At 45.0% G+C, this 27,566-nt stretch overlaps 1 protein-coding gene across 2 annotated transcripts; it reads left to right on the top strand.

The window, feature by feature from the left end:
- Positions 1–21,589, top strand: RGS10 (regulator of G protein signaling 10). 2 transcript variants are annotated; one of them, XM_069863807.1, is made up of 5 exons: positions 1–70; positions 6,929–7,047; positions 8,241–8,327; positions 14,263–14,406; positions 18,184–21,589. In XM_069863807.1, the coding sequence occupies exons 1-5, from the start codon at positions 22–24 to the stop codon at positions 18,328–18,330; spliced, it is 546 nt and encodes a 181-aa protein (XP_069719908.1). In that variant the 5' UTR covers positions 1–21; the 3' UTR covers positions 18,331–21,589. The 2 variants fall into 2 exon arrangements, with proteins under 2 accessions (XP_069719908.1, XP_069719909.1); XM_069863808.1 differs by lacking the exon at positions 1–70 and adding an exon at positions 901–922.
- Positions 21,590–27,566: the final 5,977 nt, after the last annotated feature.

The following is a 27,566-nucleotide window of genomic DNA, read 5'->3' as shown; positions in this document are numbered from 1 at the left end:
CGGGCCGGGCGGCGGGCAGCGATGTTCACCCGCGCCGTGAGCCGCCTGAGCAGGAAGAGACCGCCCTCAGGTACCGGGGACGGGGACAGGGGGGCAGACGTGGGGGGAAAGGTGGGCAGAAGGGTCTCCGGGCAGCGCGGCTCGGCCGGCCCGGGAGGAGGAGGGGGCGGTGGGTCCCTGGCGATCCCGTCTCAGCCTCCCCTTTCTCAGCTGAAAACCGCTCTCCCCGTCCCATCCCTGCCCTCCTTGATCAAAACTCCCTCCCCAGCTTTCCCGCAGCCCCTTTCAGCGCTGGAAGCTGCTCTAAGGTCTCCCCTGAGCCTTCTCCAGCTGAACAACCCCGGCTCCCTCAGCCCGTCCTCACACGGGAGGGGCTCCAGCCCTCGCATCATCTCCCTGGCCTGTGATCACACAATCATAGAGTTGTTTAGGTTGGAAGGGATCTTAAAGATCATCCAGTTCCAAACCTCCTGCCGCAGGCGGGGAAGCCTTCAGTCCGTCATCCCGAGGGGGTGACACACCTCAGAACGAAAGCACTGGGGGTAGAAGTTGCAGTCAGAGCCCTGGAAAGCAACGCTCCATTTTATAGTGCACAGTAAGAACTTAGGGTCTGTCTAAGAGAAGCCAAATGTGGTGTGTAGGCTGTCTGAAGGAGGTTTTTGTTTGTTCTTTAAGGGGTACGTGTCTGGGGGACGCTTCCAGAGATGCTACAAAAGCAGAACGTCCCTTTAGTTTCCTTCCTTATAGTTAAAAGTCGAATCCGGTCGCCAGCTGTTATTAGAGACAGTCGAAAGAGGATGTTGGGGCTCATGCTTTGAACAACCACAAACAGCCCTTGTGTAGTGAAAAGGTTTAAAATTCAGCTGCTTCAAGGAGAAAAATTGTGTGGGGATTCATCCGGTGGTGCTTGGCTACATGGAAAGTAAGGGAATCTTGACTTTTCAGCTGCCTGCTTACAAAGTTTCTCACTGTTTCATAGCATTGGATTTATTAATTCCAGACTGGTGATTGTTGCTGGATAGGCGTTCTGGTGGCTGTCAGAAAAGACAAGGAGTACTTTTAAAGTCATAATAAAGGTTTGTGGCTCTTCGCTTTATGATCCAGGGGGAAATGCAGGGAGCATGATCAGAAGGTCTTCGAGAAGAAATGGAGAAGGCTTTTCTTAGCCTTAGGTGTTAACGCTCACGTACAGAATAAGGAATGTGCTATTTCCACGGTGCTTTTGTCATGCGTAGTGTTCGGGTGCTGGTTGTCTTTCCTTAACGAATTTGCAGAAGAGGCGATTAGAACAGGGATTTAGGGAAGGGATGTGGTCAGCATGAGTCTGTGGAGTGTGAGTCTTGCACTGTTCGATACGGTGCTGCACGAGGCACTCTATTGAGAGCTTGAGGATGGCAGCAGCTTGGGAAACTGAAGGTAAACGGAGTAGTGTGTCCGACTCAATTAGTTGTGTTTAAATCTCTAAAAGTCTGATGGGTTCCCACTTTTTTTTGTTGTCAGAAGCGAGGGCCAACGCCGTCAGTCTTGCAAAGTTGTGTGTTTTGACGTTATTGTTGCTCTCTGCGGTTTCAGTCTGCGTTCTTGATTGGAGAATGCAAGTGTTTGCCTTTATGGACACCACGCCTCAACTGCTCATTGCAGTGTTATTAGCGCTGCACTTACCGTTATATCTATTGCTCACAAAGAGCCTTTATCCACAGCCGAGTGTGACAGAACTGCTGTGCAATGGGGGAAGGCAGCTTCTAGAAGATGCTTCTCCCAGATAATGCTTCAGCTAATGCAGCTGCCTATATGTTGGCTTAGTACAGGGTTCCCCTCTAACATAATGGTGCTGTTATAATAAGCACTTAATAATTTACTGCCTTTGGAGAAGCATCTGGCTGGTGCCCATCATGCAAGTCGTGTTATGGTTGTATACATGGAAAGTTTGCTTCGACAGACTTTCTGCGACCGTGCTCTGCTCCTCCTGTTTTGTTGGCTTTCTCTGCCTCTTGGATTCTAACCTGCATGAGGGGTAGCAAGCACCCTCTCGCAACAGCCAGAAACATAGTTAGCCTATTTATAGATGTATATATTTGTATATATGTATATATTTTATATATATTTATACATATAAGGATGGGGAGGCCCTGGCCCAGGTTGCCCAGGGTAGTTGTGGCTCCACATCCCTGGAAGTGTTCAAGGCCAGGGTGGATGGGGCTTGGAGCAACCTGATCTAGTGGGAGATGTTGATCCATGGTGGGTAGAACTAGGTGGACTTTTAGATTCCTTCCAATCCAAACCATCTATGACTCTATATATTATGTATATTTTGATACGTGTACATATTTATATGTGCAAACAATTGGTTGTACATTCTGTGTGTTCCTTTTATAGAAGGATTGGTGGAAAACTGCCATTTTGTAATACCCTGTTTGATGCACAGAACTGTCTCCCAGTTTTCCTTCGCAGCAAATGTCTGCCTTCCTCATTTAAATCGTGCTAACATATGCATTTTGGCTGTTAAATGTCGGTATTGAGCTTATTATTTCCAAGTAGCTTTGTCACCAGCTGATTTTAAATGGCAAAAGTCATCTTTATGACTAGCAAACAGAGATAAATAGGTTTTAGGAGGGTCATCCATGTAATTAGACTTATTGCAGTATTGCCTTCTAAAATAAATTGTTTCAGACTTCCATTGAATTGTACTTCAGTGGAAGTATTTTTAAGGCAATTTAGTAACACTTCAAGGGATATGGGTTTGGGGATTCGCTTCTTGAGTCACTTATGGGAAAAGCCTGTCTCCTATCTGTTAAGCTCTTAAAAAAATGTAGGAATCACACTTTGAATCTGTTAAACGAAACCAGCGGGTGGAGTGGGAAGTTTTGATCCTAACTGGGGTTCACTTTTGTGGAAAAAGACGTTTGTGAAGGCGTATTTAGTGGGGTATAATAAAAATACACAGAAATTGCAATGTCCTCCTAAAATTTCAGGGTGTTTCCTGCTCTCATGTATCCTGTGCAGCCTGTTCACAGTTGTGCTGAGGGGGAAACATTAATGTTTTATGGCAGCTGCAGAGGAGCGCTGAACATGGGGATTAATGGTACTCAGCCCGGAGGGAGAGAGCATGATCAGTGCCAAGCCCAGCACCCAGAGCCAAGCTCTCCAGAGCTGCTGGCGGGTTCCCTGGTGCAGCTTTGGCTCCTGCCGGCTGTATTGCCCTGGGCACAGAGGGCAGGATGGTACCAGCCAGCCCTTTGGATGCAGTTTCTGTGGGTTTGGGGGATGGCTCAGGACAAGAGCCGTGCTACTTGATGGCAGGATCCAAGACTGCCTTCCTGTACCCCATCCCTGAAAGTGTTCAAGGCCAGGTTGGATGGGGCTTGGAGCCCCTGATCCAGTGGGAGGTGTCTGGATGGGCTTTGAGGTCCCTTCCAACCCAAACCATTGGGTAATTCCATGATTCCTTACTTGTGGACCGAGGTCCTTTCTCCACTGTGACACTGTGCCTGCTTTTTGCTGCCTCTGTGTCTCCTCGTGGTGCAGACTGGGAGCTGTAGCCTGGGCTGAGATGGGGTTACGGTTGCTGGTGGGACCCCTCTGGCTCAGCAGAGCTGTGTGGCACCCACAACGTCCCACCACCTCTACTTTGGGGAGCAGCCAGCTGAAATCAGAGGCTGGAGGTGAAAGAAGGGATTGTGTTTGTGCAAGCCTCCTCTCTGTTCCACAGTGCTTTGTGGGGAGCTGGTTAGGTGTGGAAACAGAGTCATAGAGCCCTGTACAATGACCCAAATGAAGACGAGGAAGAAGCTGTGTAGGTCCTCCTGTCAAAATCCAGATTAGCTGTAAGGCTGGAAGAGGAGAAGGAGGTATTAGAGAGAAGGAGAGCAGGGTTCTAGGAGAAGGAGGTATTAGAAAGAAGGAGAGCAGGGTTATAGGAGAGTGAAGGCTTTGGAGAACAATGAAGAAGAGCAGGGGGAACATAGAGAGAGGATGGGGTTGGTTGTGAAGTGAGGGGAAGCTGTGGAGAATGGTGGTCAGGGAGGACCAAGAGAAAATGAGACACTGGTAGAAAGCGGCTGAGGGGAAGTGGGTACATGTATCCAGGGTCTGTGGAAGACTTGTTCTGGCCTTTGTCTTGCATGCCAGAAATGTTTCTTTTTGGTTCTCTGGAGCTGGATCTGCGTGTATTGCCTTGACTTGTTGAAATGCATGATTTTCAAAGTCATCATTAAAGTCTATTTAAAATTTGGCTGGAAAAGGAACACTAGAAATAAAATCTTTAGTCCATTTGCTCTTTGCTAAGCCTTAGATAAAATAAAGGAATGGCCAAGTTCTTCAGGCCGTTAGCAGCTGTACACGCAGAGCTGCTCTTTTTCTTGCAGCTGAGAGTAATTGTAACAAAAGATTCTGGCTTCTCAGCAGCAGTTTTATACTTGGCTATTCCCACTTACATCTCACCAGTTTTGTTGAGATTAGATGCCCAGACGCTTTGAGTCAGGTTCCTAAAATAAATTCTGCAAGCGATAATCACGAACCACATCCTTTTGTCTGAGGGGAGGGGAAACCGAAGCACAGTTAACTTGCTGTACTTGTGCGTCTCGCATGAAGCTGGAGCATCTACCATATGAGGACAAGCTGAGAGAGTTAGGGTTGTTCAGCCTGGAGAAGAGAAGGCTCCGAGGAGATATTACAGTGACCTTCCAGTAGCTGAAGGGGCTACAAGAAAGCTGGGGAGGGACTGTTCTCAAAGGCTTGTGATGATAGGATGAGAGGGAACGGGTATAAACTGGAGAGGGGCAGATTTAGACTAGACATAAGGAAGAATTTCTTCACAATGAGAGTGAAGAGGCACTGGAACAGGTTGCCCAGGGAAGTTGTGGCTGCCCCATCCCTGGAGGTGTTCAAGGCCAGGCTGGATGGGGCTTGGGCAGCCTGATCCAGTGGGAGATGTCCCTGTCCCCTGCAGGGGGTGGGACTGAATGGGCTTTGAGGTCCCTACCAACCCAAACTATTCCATAATTCTAGGATTTTATAAAGTCTGCAGTGGTGGTTTGGAGACAATCCCCAGGTTCTGGCTCTTGGACTTTAACTGGCAGACCATGTGCTTCTTATACAGAGCTGTAGGTATCCCCACTGCTTTGGAGACAGATCTATCATAGTCCTCACCCAAATTGGTTACTGTCTTGGACCCTGGAAAGTTTTGTGCAGCATCGAGTCATGTGTTTGATGTGTAAGAAATTTCAGGGTGGTGCTGTGACAACATCATAGAGGGAGAGCAGGACAGGCGAAGGAGAGAGAGGATTTGCACATGAAATATGTAGCCTGCAGGGACGTTTGCTTGATCATTTTAGATGTGTTCCTCCCTTCTACATCTGTAGTACATCTGGACCATGAAGTTGACCTGAGGGCTGGAGCCCCCTCTGCTATGAGGCCAGGCTGAGAGAGTTGGGGTTGTTCAGCCTGGAGAAGAGAAGGCTCTGGGGAGACCTTGGAGCAGCTTCCAGTGCTGAAAGGGGCTGTGGGAAAGCTGGGGAGGGGGGTTTTACAGGGGCATGGAATGATAGGACAAGGGGGAATGGTTTAAGTTGAAAGGGGGAAGAGTTAGGTTAGACTTTAGGAAGAAAATCTTTACGCTGAGGGTGGGGAGGCCCTGGTCCAGGCTGCCCAGAGCAGTGGTGGCTGTCCCATCCCTGGAGGTGTTCAGGGCTGGGTTGGATGGGACTTGGAGCAACCTGATCCAGTGGGAGGTCTGTTTGCCCATGGCAGGGAGTGGAACTGGATGGGCTTCCAACCCAAACTGTTCTATGATTCTATATTTACTCGAGCGTAGATCTCTCAGTATTAGGCAATGGGTATGGAATCCACAGCTCCAGAACCTTTACCTCTTGTCCAGCTTTGTAATTTCTCCTGTATAAAAAAAAGCTCCTTTCAAGAGAGAAGATATTCATTTTTTTTAAGAGGCTGTGTATCTCTCTGTTAGAAAAACAAATATACTCTACACATCCCCACCAACCAAATCTTGGTCGGCTTTGCTGTCATGCCAGTATTTTGTAGGGCTTTAACCTTAGCCTTTATCATTGTGGCTGCTAGCTGAAAAGGGCATCTGATAGCACAGCTCTGCATAGATAGCTTTTTGAGATACCTGCTGAGGTTTAGTTTCATGGTGGAGCAAGGGCCTTTGACTGAGCCTAAGCAGAAATAACTAAAATCCATATTTCCAATAAGTTGGTAAGGAGAAATGAAGGGTTTATAAAAATGAATAGAAGCTCTGTTGAGTACTGTGAGAGTTCTGTGCACCTTTCCAGTGGGAACCTGAGGTAGAGCCTGACTTTTCATGGCCTTCTTGTGACTGGATGACCTATGAAGGTCCCTTCCAACCCAAAGCATTCCATGATGCTATGAACAGGGAGCCCACCCAAGCACCGCTTGCTCCTCAGCTGGATGAGGCTCCTCTGCCAGCTGTATTTCCTCCTGTTATACAGGGTTAACATCTTGGACTTGTTCCGCTAAACAAAGTGTTATTTTTCTTTCTCCCTTTGCCTTTCCCAAGCTCCAGTGATGATTCTTTTCTTAGAAATACATGTTGTGTGTGACTGACCAGGATTTGCTTCTTAGAAGCCAACATCGTTGACAGTGCCAGAACAAAAGGCAAACAGTCCTTTTACTACACGGGCTGCGGTCGCTGTGTCCCACATGCAAAAGGTGCTTGAACTCGTACGAAACGGTGACAGTGCTGACTTAGGTGCTCATGAATTATCTAACTGCAAGACAGTTTTGCCTCCTTATAGGCAAAGCAGGATTCAAATATGTGTGTGTGTGTTTATTTTCAGTTTTATGGTGCTTGCTTTAAAGAGAGCAGCTGTAATCCAAGGGTGCAGAGGGGAAGAAATGTGTGTGACATGAATCGCTTCTAACGAAGATGGCACTTTGTCTTGATTTTTTCCAGAGATAAATGACAGCGAGAGTCACCCAAGCAGCAGCCACCAAACCTTGAAAGGAACCTCAAAATGGGCTACATCACTAGAGAACCTCCTCGAGGATCCGGAAGGAGTGAAACGCTTTAGGGTTGCTCTGTTAACTATGGCTATTTGTATAAATTGAAATTAGGACTTAAAGCTAAATGAGTCTCAGCATAAAGGGTGCAGCTGTGCCAGTGCTGTGAGCACATCAGCATTTATCCTTCTTGATATGCACCCTGAGCAGTGGTGGCAGCCTTGGAGCTGGGGCTTTTGCTGAGTTAGTGAGGTGATGCAGTGCCTTTTTCCTCACTGCAGCTTTCTCTCAGAAGGCGCGTGTGAGAGTTTGATTGCATCTTTCTAATCAAATCTATCAGCTGTTGCAAGAATTTAAAAGTTCCTCTTGAATAAACTACAGCCCTTGAGCAACGGATCTCTCTTGCTGAGATTATTTGTCACTGAGGACTGATCCTGTGCTCCTTGTTCTCATACATTGTCCGCACTTACCAGTGACGGCCCCTGGCCTGGTGACTGTGAAAAGGGATGTAAACTAGAATTAAAGAGCACTGGGGTTTAGAATTCTTAGGAAAAAAAAGTCATCTTGATGGTATTTAATTCTTGATGCTACTTAATCTCTATTTTCTAACACATGAAAGTGAAACCTGATGATTTCAGAGCTATAAATATTCCAGTCGTTATGTTTTATAAAGAAATTTACTGTACCTTTTTCCCCATTTTAAAACATGCTTCGCTTCTGGAGGAATGTGCTTTGTTTAAACGCTGTCTAGAGAATGCAAATAAAACTTCTGCTTTAGTTTACCTAAGTGAATTTATTGCCACCAATGATCATGTTTAGTAGCGCTTCTGCCTGGAGAGATTTTACTTATTAAAAAACCAGAAAGGTACTAGTGGAGAATCTCAAGTGATCTGTGACTCGTTAAAATAGTTCATTATACTCACCTGCTAATGAATTTGTATATGTTTGTCTTTCCCTTTCAGTATTGACTGTAAGATTGCTCGTGTTGTTTAAGAGAGACTGAAGAAACCCTGTGTTAGTTGCTGAGTTGCTCTGAGATTTAATGTAGCTCCTCCTTCTCCTTGAACGTGCTTTCAAAGTGCTAGGTGTATGAGTGCTCATTAGTGCCTTGGTGGGGTATAGAGGCAGTAGGGCCAGGGGCCTGTCACGCTGTATTGTGTGAGCTCACACCGTGGCAAAGTCAGTGGCAGCTTCTAGTTTTAACTGGAAGAGAGAAAAACAATCAGGAAATTGGATCCTGACGTTTGTTTTCCTTTTTTCCCTAGGAATTTCTAAAGAAAGAATTTAGCGAAGAAAACGTTTTGTTCTGGCTGGCATGTGAAGAATTTAAGAAAACACAGGGAAAAAAACAGGTATGTTTCCTAGATGACCTTAACTTGTCTAAAAACTTTCCCTAGCAGAGCTGGAACTGTAAGGTTTCTGTTGCCTAAAGCGCTTCATGTGAACACAAATAAATCTATTTGAAGGAATTGCACTGAAATCACAGTGGTGGAATTGTTTGGAAACAAAGATGGTTCTAGTTCAAATCAGAACAAAATTCTGGAATTGTCAGGTTTCCCATGTTTTGGAAACTCAGAGCTTTTTGGTGTTGCTTGGGAATAGCAAAAGGTTTAATTCAGCAATGTTGCATCATCTTGCTTGAAAACATACAGACGTTTCAGTCAGGACTTCTTTTTTAAATCATAGCAGCTATTACATGAAAACAGACATCGTTATAATATTTTAGTGGAACATAAAAATAATGAAATGTTTTATAATACCAAAATGAACCATTTTCCTGTGTCAAAATACAAGTTACAAAGCAAAAGGAATTGAGGGTCCATTTAAACTTTTCTGTTTAAATATTTATTCAAACTGATAGAGTCACAGAATGGTTTGGTTTGTGAGGGATCTCAAAGCCCATGCAGTTCCAGGTAGGGGAACTGTGCTGTTAGGGGCATTGTAAAGTACAGGCGTAAGAGTTCATGTTTCTGGACTGCAGGATTCCTCTCTAAAAGATATTATCAGATATTCAGATATTATCAGCTGGCACTGTTTCCCAGCAGTGTAGTGGATTTCCAGCAAACATAGTTTTGAGAAGGGAGTCTCCTTTCTGTAAATATTCTAAATTTTGCAGAGAAAAGCCATTCCCTTCAAAGTGGTTTGCTTTTTTCAATTGTGAATATTTTTGTATATTTCATGTTTTATTCTAATATTTTTTACATTTCATCAAAAATACAAACCAAATTCACTATGAGGGTGGGGAGGCCCTGGCCCAGGTTGCCCACGGAAGTTGTGGCTGCCCCATTCCTGGAGGTGTTCAAGGCCAGGTTGGATGGGTCTTGGACAGCCTGATCCAGTGGGAGGTGTCCATGCCCGTGGCAGGGGGGTTGGAACTGGGTGGGCATTAAGATCCTTTCCAACCCAAGCTATTCTATGATTCTCCGAGGGAGCTGTTTGTGCCGGATGGCAGCTGTAGCTGGGGTGAGGCCAGGGGTTCTTCTCTCCACTTGCCTGTAAGGGAGTGATTCTTGATACTCCTTGGACAGGTGTCAAACTACATCTCAAAATGGAAATGAAAGTAGAAAATCCTTCTGGAAGGTCCCACATTTTGCAGTGGGATAATAATCCTCTTTTCCCTTGCTAAATAATTTCCATCTTTTTAGCTATTTTAGGATTGCACACGCAAGCACAGGAAATGGTGAACTGATGTATAGAGATAGGAGCGCAGTGAATTCTTGGATGGATTGCCAAATGAACAAAGGTTTCGCTAGGTTCCAGTTATCTTAATAATTCATCACCAATCATTACACAGCGTGGTCAATCTGGAGTCTGGTCCTGCTGAAGCTGTTAGAGCTGGTTAGAATAAACGTGTTTTAGAATGACACAGACTTGCAGCAAGGTTTTATAGCTACTGCTTATGGATGGCTTTGTTTAGGTAATATAAACAGCTAGAAAAAGCACTAAAAATAGAAATGTTGCTAGTGCTTATGATAGGATGAAGCACAAATTTGTCTTCTGGAAGTGCCTCTTGCAGAAACCACTTTTTATCTATCTACTATGAGTAAAGCATTCTGAAACCAACTCTTTACTTATTTTATAAGCTGCTTCTCATTAAAACTGGTTTACCACAGAAACAAGCTCCTAGACACTTAGACTTTTGGTCAGATGAAACTGATTTAACCCGGATCAAATGGGATTTTTTTCCCCCTATTTTTAGAGTACAAGATGAACTTTTCACTACTCGACATGAGTGTTTCAGCATGGGGTTTTTCTTGGTCAGTTTGAACTTGCACGAAGGTCACCAGCTGGTCAGTGGGTGACTATCCATTGTACCTGGTGTTATTGTTAGCCTTTCTATGTCAGCCTGGAGTAGAGTTTGGGTTGTTATAGGCTGGTGGGCTTTGTACCCCTAGGGTGCTTAGCTCAGTAACTGCACTGTCCTTCCCTCATGTCCTTTCTGATCTTTGCAGGTAGATGCAGGCTCACCTTGCTCCTGCTTTCTGCTATTTGCAATCAGTCTAACCGTATCATTGCAATTCTAAGAACATATCCCGGGTGTTTCCTCAAGGCTTATTAAATTTGGGGCAGTCATTTTTCTAACCACTGCTGCGTGGGCTCTGCCTAGAAGTTGACTTTTTGAAGCCAGCATAGGCAGGTCTTGCATGAAGCTGGGCAGATCCATCTTCTCTGTCCTCTCCTCTTGAATGTGAACTACTGTGCAGCCAGGAGTGGGAGCACTGGCGAGGAGAATCCAGGCTCTCAGCTTTTCTGTTGGCTCTACACTAGCGGTGGTCAGGAGAAGGCAGAAATGGAGTTCAGACCAAACTGCTCCACAGGGTTGTGTTTGTTTTCCTCTCTGGGTGAACTGAGACAAAGTGTGTGCTTGTTTCAGGGAGCAGGGGAGATTGCAGCGTTGGCAGAGACAGACAGCGAGCAGATTCCGTTACTGGTCTGGGCAGGTTTTAGATGGACAGAACTCAGCCTACTTTCTTGTAGTGTGGGAGTTCAAGCTCCTCCCCTCAGCTCAAGACACATCTCTGTACTTTGAAAAAGAGGATATTCTTTCTTCATCACTCCTTTAAAATTTAAGTTAAAATGGAAATGTAAGTTTTAGCAAAGATTGAGGAAGGAATTAGGTCAAATTCACCCGTAGCAATGAGCTCTGCTGCTACCCATATGATCCTCATCTTAGGACACATTTAAATATTGAAATGGGAGTGGTGGGGATAAGTGAATAAAATTCAGCCTTAAATATTTTATTGGAATTAGTTATATGTTGTTGTGTTTGTGGCTGCTAATGAAACAAACAACTTGTCCATTGTGCTACTTCCCAAGGTTTCAATGTTTCTGCTCTCACAGCTAAGATTTCAAAAGAAATTATGGATTGTAATAAACGCTTCCAACAGGGAATCTTTTCAGGTATTGCTAAACCCCACCAAAATACCTGTGTCAAAGTTTTTAAAGAGAGCAATTTCAGAACAAAATACACCTATTCAAGAGTGTCTTCTGCATGTGGAATGTGGCAGCGGTTAAACAGGACTGGGTAATGTTGCACAGCTGCTGACTGCTGGAGCCTGTTCTGATGAGCATCTGGGACTTCCATTTACCTCATTTGGGAGCTGCACATGCTTGAGAGCTGAATTTGACCTTAGGAAAGGAAGTGGGAAAGACTATTGTATCCACTTGAAATAGCGAGGGGGATTTCTGTAGGCAGAGCTTCATCCTCCAAACAGGAATTTGGCACGAATGCTGGGGCAAGTGCACAGATGTCAGTGAAAAGTGCCAGAAGTCCTCTAATAGCCACCTGTGAACAAGATCCTAGTTTAAATGTTGTTTAAATTCCACAGCAGAGTCCCCTGTGCTGAGGCATTAGTTTCAGAACAAAGAGTGCCAGCCACCTAACAGGGAACATCACTGTCTCCTCCGCTTGAACCTGGCTCTCCCTGAATATCATTTGAGGGGTGTATAGGCATGCTGGCAGCTTTAGCTGTACTTCCTTTTATAAACACAGTATATATCGTAGTTAAAGGATTGCTCTGCTACTGAAACATAGACATAGTGTAACACTCCTTCCGTGTGCAACAGAACCTGTAATGTTTCACTGTACTTTTCTCTCTTTCCCCACTACCACGCAGTCAGGTCCCTTGCCTCTCTCCAATGACCCCTCTCCCTACCACAGCACTTTTGCTTCCTTTCTTTGTCGCTCTTCCTCACAAAATCCTCCCGTTTCACCAGCCTCCCACACAATCCTCTCGTTTCCCTTATGTTCTTTAAACTTCCTCGCAGTACTTCTAGTTTCATGTTTCCCCTCCAGCCTTGCTCTGCTCTTTCCCTCCAGTGCCCAGCTTGCTCCTCTGTGCCTTAGGCAAGCAGCACCTCGTCTCAGGGCTGACGTGGCGCTGTGTGTGCACGTTGCTGAGCCAGCTGCTAAGTACGTGCCAGCAATTCGAGTAGAGTAGATGGCTTTCAAACAAATACTGCAGCTTTTCCCTTCATGCACACACTGCTTTTTCTCTTCCTTTCCTTCCTCTCGCTGCTCTTTCCCAATGAATTGGTAGAAGGGTAGTTATTTCTCAATCCTGTGTTGCTCTCTTGGTTGAAATTGGACAGTGGGTTCAAAAGTCCTGTAGGTAGGACTGACAGACACCATCACATCTGCCTGCTCGTGCCGTAACAGCCAAAGGGACCTTTATCATGTGGGCATTAGTGTGTTAACTTTACCAGTTAAAGCCGTTGTGCCTCTGATCGACTGGGTTACCTGCTTGGCTGGTGGAGTCCTCCCTGATCTGTGGAACCAAAAAGATGGGAAATGGTTATAAAACACTTCATTGTGACCTAGTGCCCCTGACACAGGATATTTTACTCACCAGATGAATACTCTATTCGAAAGAAACACTCCTGGAAATTGTGTGTCCCTTTCAGCAGTGAGAGGGTTAACTCTTTAGGCCTGTGAGTTATCAGACACGTGTAGCTTTTCTTCTAATTATCCCCAAATGTTGATTCTCAGCTGTAAAACATGAAAGAAATCCTGTGACTCCTCCATGGGCAGGAGTTTAAATGCTTCCTTCTTTAAGGCCGTTCCCTATCAAAGACGCAGCCCTTCAGTGGGTGTGGGGCTGGAGATGTGGTTGCTCATTAGATGTGCAATGGGAAACATGGACAAGTATTGGTGGCTGATGATTGTATAGTTCCTGCTGCTGCAAGGGGCTTGGTTTTGGTGTGCAGAATTTGGATTGGAGCAGGGAAGCTCTCCTCCTGCCTGGTTTGGCTCTTTTTATCCCCACTGATTTTCTCTTATCCAACCTTCTGGTCAAGGGGGGCTTATGTTGAATTTCAGAGGATTCTGGCCACTCATTTACTGCTTTGAAACTTAGATGCTAGGAAGGGTCAAAATGTTATCACTGTTACTGATTCATCAAGAAAAGAACACTGAAGCAGGGTTGCTGAAATCAGGGCAAACACTAAGAAACTGCTTTTTGCAAGTCGCACCTACCCACAGCTGTCAGCTTTCAGAGGTTCTAGATAGTCTTATCTTTACTGTTAGTCAAAAAATACATGTTGGCTTTTTTTTAATCATGTAACCAGTGTTGCACTTGAGCTGCCCTGAGGTAAGAACATAGTTGTGAAAAAGGTTGTTATATGACAAGGTAATCAAGGATTATACGTGTACCTCGCTTAGTTTTGCTGTGCAGGAAGTTTCCACAATGCTTTTTGCTTCTGGGTTCCTGGCGCGTGCTGGTTATCTTTAGCAAAAATAGTTGTCTAAGTAGCAAAGACAAGGATGATGCTCAGCAATTTTACTCTGGATTCTCAGATTCAAACATCATGACCTGCTGTTTAACCTACGTGCCTGGTACTGGGAGTTTCCGCTGGTGTCAGGTCACTGGCCCAGGTTGCCCAGAGAAGTGTTGGCTGCCCCATCCCTGAAGGTGTCCGAGACAGGTGGGATGGGGCTTGGAGCAACTTGATTCAGTGGAAAGTTTCCGTGTCCGTGGCACGGGATGGAACTGGGTGGGCTTTAAGGTCCCTTCCAGCCCAAACCATTCCCTGATTCTGTGTCAATGCAGGAGATGGACTGCAGAGGTGTTTTTCCTCCAGTGCAAATTAATATACACAAATAAGGTAATTTATGCGTGTTTGCATTGTTACTTGTTTGGTTTTTTTTTTTAATTCAGCCTATGTTTTGGTTTTAAGATGTGAGCCTCGAGAAGTAAGTGACCCAGACCAGTCTCCAATAAAACATTAACAAGTAAAGAGACTATTCCCACAGCAAATAATGCTTTTAATAAATGTGTCCTTTTGCAGATGCAAGAAAAAGCTAAAGACATTTACATGACTTTCCTGTCCAGCAAAGCTTCCTCCCAAGTCAATGTTGAAGGGCAGTCCCGCTTGAATGAGACCATTTTGGAGACTCCTCACCCTCTCATGTTTCAGAAGCTCCAGGACCAGGTAAAGTTATTTTCTTCACGAAAACAGTTTAAGTTTTCTTGTCTGCTTTTCATGGACTCTGCTTGCTAAGCTCAAGCTAGTGTAGGAGAGTTGGGAATCTGCCTACTGCTCCCTGTCGCATGGATTGAATGTGTGGACAGAGTTGGGCTGCTTCTATGTTGGAGATATAGCAGACAGGCTGAGAGAGTTGGAGTTGTTCAGCCTAGAGAAGAGAAGGCTCCAGAGAGACCTTAGAGCAGCTTCCAGTGCTGAACCGGGCCACGGGAAAGCTGGGGAGGGGCTTTTTACAAGGGCCCAGAGTGATAGGTTGAGGGGGGACGGCTTTAAATGGGAGGGGGAAGATTTAGATTAGATATTAGGAAGAAATTCTTCCTGATGAGGGTGGGGAGGCCCTGGCCCAGGTTGCCCAGAGCAGTGGTGGCTGCCCCATCCCTGGAGGTGTTCAAGGCCAGGTGGAGTGGGGCTTGGGGCAACCTGATCCGGTGGGATGCATCACTGTCCTTTGCATAGTGTGGGACTGGATGGGCTTCAAGGTCTCTTCCAACCCAAACTGTTCGACGATATCGATGAGCCACTCTGAGGTGGGAGTTCTGTACCCCTGGTTCTTGGCCCCATCTGACTGGGGTCAGTTCGTTAAGAGACTCAGCACAACCTTGCTAATTCCAGTTCAGAACTTCTCTGGAAAATCAGATGATGTTTTCTCCTGGGCTCCTCTGCTGGTAGCTTGCGAGACACCCAGCTGACTGACTTGGTGCCTACGTTTTCCTGTGTATTCGCTGGCGCTGAGTCATTGCTGATGTTTGTTTCTGTCGTTGCCACTGGTTTCCTTAAGAGCTTGATATTCTTCACTTTGCTTTGTTTTGGTATTTATATTGATGTGGATATAACACAGTTTCCTGAAAAGCTTTCTTCTCTGTAACATGCAAAATTTAATAGCAGAGTAGGGATCTGCTTTGGCTTTTCCTGTAGATCTTGGGAAGTCCAGTAGAAATCAGGAGACATCTTGCAGGCATGTCTTTTGGTGGTAAAGTTTCTTGATATTTAGCTTATTTCAAAGTGTGAGTTATGAAGTGAGTCACTCTTATCTGAGTCTTTCCAGCTCTTGCGGTCTGTACTCTTTAATTTTTGTACCATCCCTAGGATTACCTGTATTTTACTTTTGTCTCTTTCCTTTAGTGGAGAAACAGCACACTGATTTAAATAATATTTTCAATGTATTTTACATCAGTTACTGAACACGTTAGTCTGACACTGACTGGTTCAGTTGAGGTGGTCTGAGGAGCAGAGTCTTTCAAGCAAGTTCCAGTGCAAATATCTGAAAACAAATTGCCATGAGAAGAAGCAAAGGTTTTCATGGAAGAACATCTGACTTGGAGGAAGAGGGAGAAAATGTTCTGGTAGATCTAAGCACTTCAGTTCAGGGTGGGTGATGGTGAGAGTGAAGCTGGAGAGACTTCTGGAGTTAGAACGTTTTGCCGTGTTTCAAATGAGCGTGCACGTGAACAGCCAGGGACTGGTAACACCTGAACTGGAGACGTGCCAGACCGGCAGTTGAGGAGTCCTGCTGGTGTAAGAAGAAAGGCTGGGAAATTCTGAAAACAAATGCAGAGCATTTATGAGTTGTTGCAGGTTTCCACTGCTTCAAGCTTCTGTTTATAGCTGTTAGATAATAGCTCAGGAAGAGTTATGATGTTCTCGAGTTTTCAAACCTTATAAAGTTATGAAGAGTGGTATATTTTGTTCGCTAAAGCACAGCGTTAACTACTGCTGGCATTGTGTGTCTGAAAGATAAAAAGGCAGAGCTTGAAAGCCACAGTCTGGTTTACAACATGACTGGTAACTTGTGCTTCAGTTCTCCAGAGGGTTTAAATCCTCATGGAGTGTGGTTCCATGCTCACAGGATGGTCCTAAACAGACAGCTTGGAGGCAGTCGGTTGTGCTGAACCAAGTGCTGGAGGTTTCAAAACATTTTGGGAGGCTGTGAGGAGCCGGGGGCGGGGGAAAGAATTCTGCTTTTGCATGTGATTATAAAATCTGTCTGCTCTGTGCATTTGGCTGACCAGACTCCAGAAGATTTTGATCTTGCAGTGTTTTTGCTCACTGGGAGATGCTGTAAATGATACCAGAACAAGAGAGGTCTAAGTTCTTAGTGCTGACCTAGGTCATTTTAACAGGCAATGTCATCTTTACAATTTTTTTCCCTTGACCTAGTTGGATAAATTGAATTATATTCTAGTTATCCAGGGCCAGGAAGTGTAATTTGACTTTGCTTAACTGCATCGATTTGGGTCTGCATCAAGAGGCTGTTTGGGTATTTTTAGTCTTCCGAAATGTAGCTTGTAAAGCAAGTTTCCCACTGTTTTAAACATGAACTTAAGTATTTGAATACGCAAACTGGCGGTTAGTGAAATGCTTTCATAATTTGTTTGCAAGGAGTGTATTTCAGCAAAAGCACAGACAAGAACCATCAAGTTCTGTGTGTTTGCCTGCCCAGGTTCCTTGAGGATATGAAATGAAAAAGCAGTTTGAGAGTTTGAGATTTTCCTAAACTCCTAACGAACAGTAGTGTGCCCAGTTTTTCTATCAGAGATGAGACCCATAAAGCTCCAATTATACACACATTCAGGTCAGAATCCAGAAATTCCTTTTGGAAATTTAGTTACTCTGAGTCCCATAAAATGCAACCAGCCATGAAGCGTGACCGAGAGACTCTGCCAGTGAAATAGCAGGCAGAGGGTGATGCACCCTTTGGGATTGCCTCAGTTGCAGTTTTGGGGTTTGCTTTTTCCCTTCCCCTCTGTTTGAAGACCAAGCAAAACACAGTCCTGACCACACCACCTGAACAGGTTCCAGGTTCCTCTCCCAAGCCCTTTTGTTTCCAGAAAGTAGCAAATGAATTCTAGCTTATTTTGTCTGAAATGGGTTTAAATAGAAGAGAAAGCAGTTGTGTTGAGGAATGAGGCTGAACTGCAGGCTTGGGAGAGGTAGGCTGTACTCAGTGCTGACTTCATGCTTCCATGCTGGCTATAGACTGGCTGAGGGAATAAGAGCAGGTGAAAAACCTGATGGCACAGGTTCAATCCAGCATCCATTTCAAACCACAATTTAGCTGGCAAATTACATCTGTCCCAGGTGTAATTTTTCCTGGCAAGTACCTGCAACATTTCTGATCTGGCCTGAGAGCCGTCTTGGCATTTGCTTGTGTAGTAACCTAAAGAGGACAGGAGGATCAGCGTAAGTTTAAGAAACATTGTTAAACTAGTTGTTTCAGTCTGGATTCAGTTTGGAGTTGCGGTATTTGTGTAAATTATTTAGAGGCTCTTCTTAGTTATCCAGTGCTCTGCCTATATAATGAGCTATTCTGTAATGTTCAAGAGTAACTGAGGTCAGAAAGGAGCCTAAAAGGTACCTCCTTTCCTTCAGCTCTGCTCTGTCCCTCTGGATATCGCCCTCCTGTGCTGCCAGAAGATGACCTTTGATAGCTTTTGCTCCTGGTAGCTCTGCAGAGCTAAGGCTGCTGTGGGAGGGGACCAGGCTGGAAAACCATAACCTGATTCTTCAACTAGTAGAGTAATTATTGCAAAACAGTGTGTGTGGGACCTCTAGTATGGTTTGCTACAGCTCCTGTTGAGAGTTTGAAGTGTATTTTCATGTCTTGCTTTTTTAGTAATGCTTCAGTGCCAGCAGAAGAAAAATAGAATTCATGTACTGCCCTTCTCATTTCAAATCTAGTTTCACTTATCTCATTGTTTCTGTTTTTTTCCCGCCTCTTCCCAGATATTCAATCTCATGAAATACGACAGCTACAGCCGCTTCTTAAAGTCAGACATATTCCTAAACCAGAAGAAGTCCGAGGAGCAAGAGGAGAATTCACCAGAGGCTCAGACAGCAGCGAAAAGAGCATCGAGGATTTACAACACCTGATACAATCAATCCCTTCAGGAGATGCAATACAATAGTGAAATTACACTCAGGAACAGTCTAGGTTTATAGCAGTTGCATTTAGGGCTTGAAAAGCTCAAAACTTTTTTTAGGAGATACTTACCTTCTTAATTGCTTGAACGACTAATTGTTTTTGCATGATAGCTAACAACTAAGCACCCAAGGAGAGACTGTTCCTAGCTAGAAGGCTGAGGTATTCCTCCATAGCATGAATTGCATTTCAGATTTTACAAGTTAAAATACTTTCAATTTGTTATGTTTCTTTGGTAAGACATTATGATGATGAGAAACGGGAGGTGGGATGGTGGGATTTTTATTTCTGCTTTATAATTTTTATTTGTGACCTCTTTTGACATTCTGAAATGCTGGGAGAAGCTATTGAGGAGTACGTTTTACTTTACTTTGTGGATGAGTCATTCGTAGCAAACTTAATCATGAAGGAACAGCATTGTACAGAGTTAAGCTCAACAGAATCCGGTCCCTTCCTATGTAAATTTGTTCTTTCAAGGTGATACCTGTTTGGCTGTGCCTTTATTGTTGAATCAAAGCACTTTTAATCATGATTTTAGTTTTTGTAGTTCTTAGATGTCCTCCATTTATTTGCGGTAAGCAATCACCCCCTTTGGAGGATGGAAAGACCTTTATTCCTTTGGGAACAAAAGCTCTCAGAGACAATCTCTGAGGAGCTTCTAACAGCTGTTAGGAACATGGCAGTCAATTCCCACTCTGAGCACAGTGATTGCAGCAAGGGCAAACTGATTTCAGCAAAGCCAAACCAGGGCATGTCCTGTGTGTTAGTGTAGTATCAGATGTCGGTGTTAAGCATCTGGTCCTGCTAGGTCTCCTCAGCAATCCTGCTCTGTGTGGCAGGAATACTTTGGCACAGGACCAACCAGCAAAGCCTGGCTTTGTTTCACTAAACTCTTTCCTTTAAAATCACCCTGCCTAATTTTGTTTGCTCTGGAGAAGCATTTCAGGGTTTCCTAATCATAATGTTCCTGGCTGCAATGGAACTGGGTGGGGGGATTTGATATTGTGGTTCAGTCATTCTCGCATTAAGCCTGAGAGGAAAGGTCCATTTCTGTCCAGAGCAATCAAAGATGAAATGTCAGAGTGGTAAATGAAGAAGCTCCCAATAAGCCTTGCCATGTCATCCTGGGACTGTATCAGAGCTGAAAAGCACATTTTGGCGTACAATTTTTCACGTGTATTTTTTAATTAATTCACTGCAGCGTTACTAAATTGCAGTATAAGCTGGGAAAGTGTATTCGCTATATGCTCTATTGGAGAGCTTCGCAGTGTGTAGCTTAGCTGTTTCACATTCTCTCATTATTTGCTCTTTCCTTTTCTGCACTGCTTTTCTTGAACTTGTCTTTGTTTGCTGGCTAATCTGAATACACAGTTAGCTTTTTATAATTTTAGAGGGTTTTTTTTGGTTGGAAAGCTCAGATATGTTTTATGTATTACTGTTGCTCTCAACATTTTAAAACTAAGTCTGAGTTGTAATTTTTGAGGATACAAACTTACCTGGTAGATTTGATTACTGCTTTTAACTCTGAGCTGCTCTTGCAGGTAACACAGCAAGAAAATGTTTTCCATGGGCTCTTCCCTACTTAAATGTAAAAGGGAATAGGAGTTCTGATTCTTCCCCCAGAGCTAAGTGGCCTGTTCGTTTTTAGGAATCAGAGAATCATAGAATGGTTTGAGTCAGAAGGGACCTTAAAGATCATCTAATTCCAACCCCCTGCCGTGTGCAGGGACACCTCCCACTGGACCAGGGTGCTCAGTTGAAGATGGAAATTAAAGAAGAGGTCAGTGCCTCTGTATGTGTTTTAAGATGATGTTCTTATGCACTGAATTCATTTTCCTTTAGTGCTCTGAGAAGATTTAATGAAGTCATACCCTTGCTTCAGGCACTTTCAGTGGTATTTGACCTCATGCTGAAGTTGTATTTCAATGTTTTCCTGAATAGGGATGAAGTGAGCACATGCATGAATCCTTTTGTTGCCATGGGGCCTAGGGAATGGGACCATCCCATTCTGGACTCGCCACTTCTTTGTAATGTCAGGATTACCTCTTTTGAACAGTCACTGTAATAACAAACGCTTAACGCTTGATACAGCAAAGGATGGAACTTCTGGTGCCACTGGAGTCCTTGGCAGCAGGCTGCTTAAACACGTTTAGGAGTTGGAATTTGTGTCTTCCCATTTAGTGATGCAGAAAAACGCAGGGTAGGAACCTTCCTGGGGAAAGTGCAGGACGAGCTTTTACCACCTTCATCACATGGATGTGCGGTAGATTCATTTTTCATCACATTGATTTTAAAAAGGCACAAGTAAGGGAGGAGAGTCTTTGAAAATAATAATAATAAAACCAGAAGCTGCCTGTACAACGGTAGGGCATTAAAGACAGACAATACTCTTTTGTAGCTGCTTATAAACCCTGTTTTCCTTGGCAATATGCTCCCTATCAGGTACTGTATTGTTTGCTTGTTAAGACCAAATGCCCCATAGGAGTAGACAAAAAGGTGTTTTGCGTTGCGGACAACCAAAACTTACACAGAAGTGCATTTTTAGCAGCATCTCAATGCTTGTGGTGTTGTCAATACCTGTGATGTTTCTAAGACAACATACCTAAATCCACAAAATTCTTCGTCTTTGAGTTGCTCTTTTGTCTCAGTAGTACAAAGTTCCTTGCTCCATTGTTTGTCTCATTTGTGGAGTCTTCTGTTGGTTGGTTCTTTAGAAGAAAACCAGCAACCACACTTGCAAGGAGCAGAAATTAAAGCATTTTTATCCATTATAACATCTGTATTTCCCAGTAAAAGAGCAAAGTAAAACCGTGCAAGCAAATGGCTGTAATTGCAGCAGGAATATCTGTGGATAAGGTTACTTTGCTTCTGTCTCTGCTATCACTGATCAAACTTACTTTGTGTAATACGTGGCATTTTCTGTATGTAGCATAAAACAAGTCAGCAAAAGAACTGAGATTCCCTGTAAGTAAATCCTGCATTCCAGGAACAACTGTAAGCATCGCATCGAGCCTCAGGCTGTAAGTGGGTATTCGGAGTGGCTTTATAGACAGATTTAAGACAGGATCTACTCGTTTTTGTAGGACTTACGCTGAAGGTATGAGTATAGAAAGCGAAGAAGAAATGTTTCATGCCTGACTGCATGCCTTAAACTCTACCGTACTGTGTGTTTCTCAGCCAAAAATTAAAATGTTCTCCAAATACACCAAATTTGCGTGCTGACAGTTGTTTTGTTTGGGCCAAGATCCCTTCATATCCCATGGTCATCCCATCTTCTGTTTTCGGCCGCTGTTAACACCATTGCTTATGTCCTTTGTAACACGTTTTTCTCTTTGTAGATGGGAAGATGGGAGGACATGGTGGGTTCTGTTTCTGAGGGAGCCGTTGTTGGAACAAATCACAGTCACTTGAACAGCAGAAGATGCTTCTTGCACCTTAGGAATCTCCTCCCAATTCTCAGTTCCTCTTGTGTTTCTTCCATCGTGCTTGCTTCCAGTTGCCGACCCAGTGATGTGGAGGAGGGTTTGAAAATCCATAGCGGGGGGAGGAAAAGGTTTGGATATTCAGGTTTGAGTAGCAGTTTAGAAAGTGCTTATGTTTTTAGTGATGATTCAGCTGGATTTTAAGGACAGCATTTGCATCTGCCATAAAAACTAATAAGGTTTATGATGCAGAGAGAGGTCCTAAATCATTCTGTGGTTCAAAGCTGAAAGGAGATTTATTCGCCCCTCTATAAATCATTTGTTTATAACTTTTTTCATCCTCACACAGAGCAGCAAGTCTTAGAAAGTCAACCAGTTTTGCCAAACGTCTGCCCCCGACACGCCAGGACGCTTGTTTACGCCTTAGTGTTCAATTCCCTGTCCCAGAGGCAGCCTCTCTTGGTTTAATTCCAACACAGCTGATGTCCAAGGGCTCTTTTGGCACAGCCACAGTTAAAAGCAGGCTGTGGGCCATCCTTCCTCCAAAGGATCTGTGTGACTTTACTGTGTTGCCATCCGAGCAGCTGCTGCTTGAGTTCTGAGCTCTCCCATTTAGCAGCTTTGTAATGAAGTGCAAGATGTTTTTCATCAGTGCCTCTACTCTTATCTTGACTGCTCAGTTGGGGAAATTCCCTTCAGCCAGGAGTTAAAAAGCACCCGACAGAAGGGGCTTGGGATGGTGGGGGAAGAAATAGGGAAAGGCATTTTACAGCATGTGGTTTCCGGATAAATGAATTAATAGCCAAATTTAGCAGCACCCTCTCCTGGTTCTTGGCAGAATAACATGTAGGGATGTTAGTCTGAGTAAGCTGGAACTACAGGAAGGTCACAGCTGCTTGGTTCCTCAAATGTGGTGGACACGATGACCTTTCTGTAGGCAGGGAACGTGGCTAAATTAAAATACTGCACTGAAATACTAAAAGGGCTCTGTTTGTCGTTAAAAGCAGTTGGTGTTGCTTTAATCAAAACTTGAGTGGATCGCTGTGTATAAGAAAATGATTCAAATTACTTTGAAAGCTGGTGTGCAGAGCAGCTCTCTCCTCCCAGGCTGCCCAGGGAAGTGGTTGAGCCACCTTCCCTGGAGGTGTTTAAGGGACGGGTGGACGAGGTGCTGAGGGCCATGGTTTAGGGTTTGATAGGAATGGTTGGGCTCGATGATCCGATGGGTCTTTTCCAACCTGGTGATTCTATGATTCTGTGATTGTACTTTGTGCCATCAAAGACAAAACAGCTGCAGAAAAGGGCTAGGACTTGTCCCTTCCCCCACTGCTGTTCCTGCCGGGAGCATTTGAATCACTCCGAGACGGGACACTTGGAAGGGAAGCAGTGACCAGCATGCTGAGTGTTGCAGCCCAGGCTTGTCTCTACCGTGCTGTTGTGTTGCTGGGGGTTTGCCAGAGGTACTGTACCTCAAACTCTAAAACGCTGCCTGTCAGCATTCCTGCATTACTCTTTGGCCTGGTAAATCTTGTTTCCTTCTCCATGCGTGTGCAAAGCAGGAAAAATGCTGGTGGAGAAAAGTGGTGCTGCGTGGGTCGGAGAGGGAAGGGAAGTGTTCCCTGTGTTTTGTGTCTCAGGCAAACACTGGGGTTGCCATCAACAGGACCTCCTGACGCTGCCTGGGAAATGCACAGGGTTTTTTCCTTTGCAAACCTCCAGCAGCATCTGGCTTTTTGTTCCCTTGCTGCAGCAACTCCTCAGTGAGCGTTTTCCCAAATGAATCTCAGGTTTGCGAGCTGTTCTGCCTGGTTGGACCCCTCAGCCCAGGGGAAATCATGGTGGTCAGTGCAGCTTCAGTGGGATGGTGTGCAGCTCAGCAGAGCCTAAGTTGTATTAGCAAACATGGTTTCTGTTTTCATCCGGCCCTATCTCAGCTCTCCATGGGGTATGAATCACAGAATCACAGAACAATCAGGTTGGAAGAGACCCACCAGATCATCGAGTCCAACCATTCCTATCAAACACTAAACCATGCCCCTTAGCACCTCGTCCACCTGTGCCTTAAACGCCTCCAGGGAAGGGGACTCAACCACCTCCCTGGGCAGCCTGTTCCAGTGCCCAATGACCCTTTCTGTGAAAAATTTTTTCCTGATGTCCAGCCTAAACCTCCCCTGGTGGAGCTTGAGGCCATTCCCTCTTGTCCTGTTCCCCATCACTTGGGAGAAGAGGCCAGCACCCTCCTCTCTGCAACCTCCTTTCAGGTAGTTGTAGAGAGCAATGAGGTCTCCCCTCAGCCTCCTCTTCTCCAGGCTAAACAACCCCAGCTCTTTCAGCCATTCCTCATAAGGCCTGTTCTCCAGCCCCTTCACCAGCTTTGTTGCTCTTCTCTGGACTCGCTCCAGAGCCTCAACATCCTTCTTGTGGTGAGGGGCCCAGAACTGAACACAGGATTCGAGGAACGGTCTCACCAGTGCCAAGTACAGAGGGAGAATAACCTCCCTGGACCTGCTGGTCATGCCATTTCTGATACAAGCCAAGATGCCATTGGCCTTCTTGGCCACCTGGGCACACTGCTGGCTCATGTTCAGTCGCTGTCAACCAACACCCCCAGGTCCCTCTCCTCCAGGCAGCTTTCTAGACAGACTTCTCCCAGTCTGTAGCTGCACAGGGTTGTTGTGCCCCAAGTGCAGGACCCGGCATTTGGCCTTGTTAAACCTCATGCCATTGGACTCAGCCCAGCAGTCCAGCCTGTTCAGATCCCTTTGCAGAGCCTCCCTGCCCTCCAGCAGATCGACACTTCCACCCAGCTTAGTGTCGTCTGCAAACTTGCTAAGGGTGCACTCCATGCCCTCATCCAGGTCATTGATAAAGACATTGAATGCTCCTGAGTGTTTGATTAGATAGATTTCAAGCATTCTTTCCCTTGTCCTTCACGAAAACAGCTTGGAACTTGAAATCTTTGAACAAGTTATGGTGACAATTGCAGCAGTAAAGCTTTCCCAGTGTTACAAAAAGCCTGCTAACTTGGAGGTAAGTTAAATCCTTCCAGGTCCTTCTTCAAGCTTCAGTCCAGAGGAACAGCCCAACAGAAATTTGTCTCAGTTCCTGTTCCGTATTTACTGACTTCATCATTTTTCCATGGTTTGAGCACTGGATTTAGACATTCTTTCATATCCGCAGTACACACAACATGAAAATGTCATTTTTTTTCAACCCCAGAAATGCTACAGAGATGGACCTGATAGCAAAGAGCGTAGAGGACTAGATTGATGCCTCCCTCTTAGCCTGCAAAGAGAAACTGGATGATATGAACCCCCAAAACTGGCGGACAAGAGGCAACACTGCTGCAGCAATCGCTGAGAGCAAGTACTTTGGAACGTGACCAAATCACAGGGGTGGAGGTTTGGTGCTCCTGCAGGAGCAAGTCACTCCCGAAACCAACGGGAAGCCTATTTCTGCTGCTTTTGCTGCACTGGTCTGGTAGCCACTATTAAGAAAACCAGGATTCTCGGCATCCCAACTGATGCTTGGCAAATCCACAGGCCTAGAGAAGATCTCCTGGATTAAGATTACCTGCTACCATGTAATGAAGATAATCGGCCTCAGAGCACCTCTGACTGTTGCTCACACTGCATCTTTGACACTATTTCTTGTTAAGGACATGAAATCACCAGGGTCTTTTTTGAGCCAAGCTTTCATCCTGAAGCCAGCGGAGTACGAGCTGCGTGTTTCATCCTTTCATCCTTTTTCCCCACCCACTTCCTTTTCGACTGCTGAGAAATGAGTGAACTCTTTATGATCTCTGCTTTCAGAAGGTTTCGTCTCCCAAGCTGCTTAATAGATTATCAGTGCCATCCCGGCTAACAGATGGCTAGAAGTGGCAGCAGCACTGTGAAGAATTAGTGAATTATTCCCAGCTTGGGATTGGTCTCGTTCGCTACGTTAGGGAGCTTTTAAGCATTTTCCTTCCACTCGGATGAATATTTGTGTATCATTTATGGAACAGAAACAAAATCTCTCTGAACCAGGATTTCCAACCTCAAGGCAACTTGTTGTTTTTGGAGGCCTTGGGCAAAGACTGAAGGGAAATCTTATCCTCTGTAGTGGGGCCAATAATGCTGTAAACTTAATGATGAGCTGTCTTTTTTTGAGCTTAAGATTAGGCAATGACCCAACCTCTCGCTAAACCACCAGCAGCACTCTGAGAAGCTACTGAGTGGGGCGAATTTTGTGTAATTGTTTGTGTTTGTTATTTTGACTCTCTGCTCTGGTTTGCTAAAAAAATCCCTTTCATGTGCAAGTGTGGAATGTTCTTCTGTAAGAGGAGAGCTGCCAAAACCTGAATCACTCTTTTTCTTCTTTCATTCCTCCCTCTCTACTTCAGAAGGGAAGCTACAAGCCAGAAAAACAGAACTTGGAAGTGATGAGGTTTTTAGGGATCAGCAGTTTCAAAGGGGGATGCCTGAGGATGCTGCTGACCACCAGCAACGTGGGGTGGGGATGGACGGAACAGGAAAGCTGCACATCCAAGTGCTTCCAAGAGTAGCTTGTGTTCAATGTTACGTTGCTAAGGTTCATTTATCCTTGTGTGCATAACTGGAGTCCCAGCAAACTCCCAAACTGGACAGGAAAAGGGAGGCAGAAATCAGCTTGTATGCAAAAAGGACTTCATGATCAGCTCAAATAAAACTGAGATGGGCAAAGCAAGGACCGAAGTGATGTAAATGAAGAAAAAGGGACATGTATTAGCAGGTATGGTGGTGTTGGGCTGATGGTTGGACTTCATGAAATTAGAACTCTTTTCCAACCTTTATGATTTGGTAATTCTGTGATTCAGACTGGTTTTGGTTTTTACTGAAGTGGGACCATGAATGTTAGAGCAGGGCAGCTGTAGCTACACTGGAAAAGCATTCTATGCTTCACCATTGTTTCCCAATTTGCCTGTGCATAAGCTCAGCAGGGAACAAAGGTCTCCAAAAGCATGATGTGGGCATGTCCTGCTAACTTCAATTTTACTTTTGTGACAGTGAGACCCTGGCCCAGGTGGCCCAGAGCAGTGGTGGCTGCCCCATCCCTGGAGGTGTTCAAGGCCGGACTGGATGGGGCTTGGAGCCCCTGATCCAGTGGGAGGTGTCCCCGCCCATGGCAGGGGGTGGAACTGGATGGGCTTTGAGGTCCTTTCTAACCCAAATCGATCTATGATTTGATGACAGCAGCCTCATATTAAGCAGCATCTTGCTTTGAGGCACATCTTGCTTCACCAGGCTGGGAGGTTTATGAGCATCTGGACTACAGGCAGCACAAAGCACCCACTCCAGGAGGATGTGCTGTCCTCACACCCACCTTCTCTTCATTGTCTGTTACCTTTGCCCAGCTCCTTCACCCCTCAAGTTTTGTGCAGGCATAACACACACCAGGATAATTTCCCCCCCCCCCTCCACATACTTCTATTGTCTTTGCCTAAAAATGCTGTGGTAAGGGTGGTTGTACCTCTAGAAGGCTGATAGATCACAAGTCCTCCTAGATAACCTACAAAAATTCACTAGTTTTAATCACAAGAAAAATGCAGTGATGGGAAAAAGAAGTAATTGTACAGAGCTTTTCCAGAAAAGGAAAATCGTGGCTCACAATTTTCCATTGAAAAAATACATTAACTTATTACTGCCTGTTCCATAACAGGTTTCATGACTTTATTTTTCCAAACAACTTGATGTATTGCACGGTTCTGATGCATTCCTGCGCCCCTCTGGCAGCCAGCGGTGGGG

The sequence above is a fragment of the Phaenicophaeus curvirostris genome, chromosome 9 (genome assembly GCF_032191515.1).
Source record: "Phaenicophaeus curvirostris isolate KB17595 chromosome 9, BPBGC_Pcur_1.0, whole genome shotgun sequence".
In the NCBI taxonomy this organism is placed as follows: domain Eukaryota; kingdom Metazoa; phylum Chordata; class Aves; order Cuculiformes; family Cuculidae; genus Phaenicophaeus; species Phaenicophaeus curvirostris.
The sequence above is the reverse complement of the archived record's forward strand: the minus strand, read 5'-3'. Positions and strand labels throughout refer to the sequence as shown.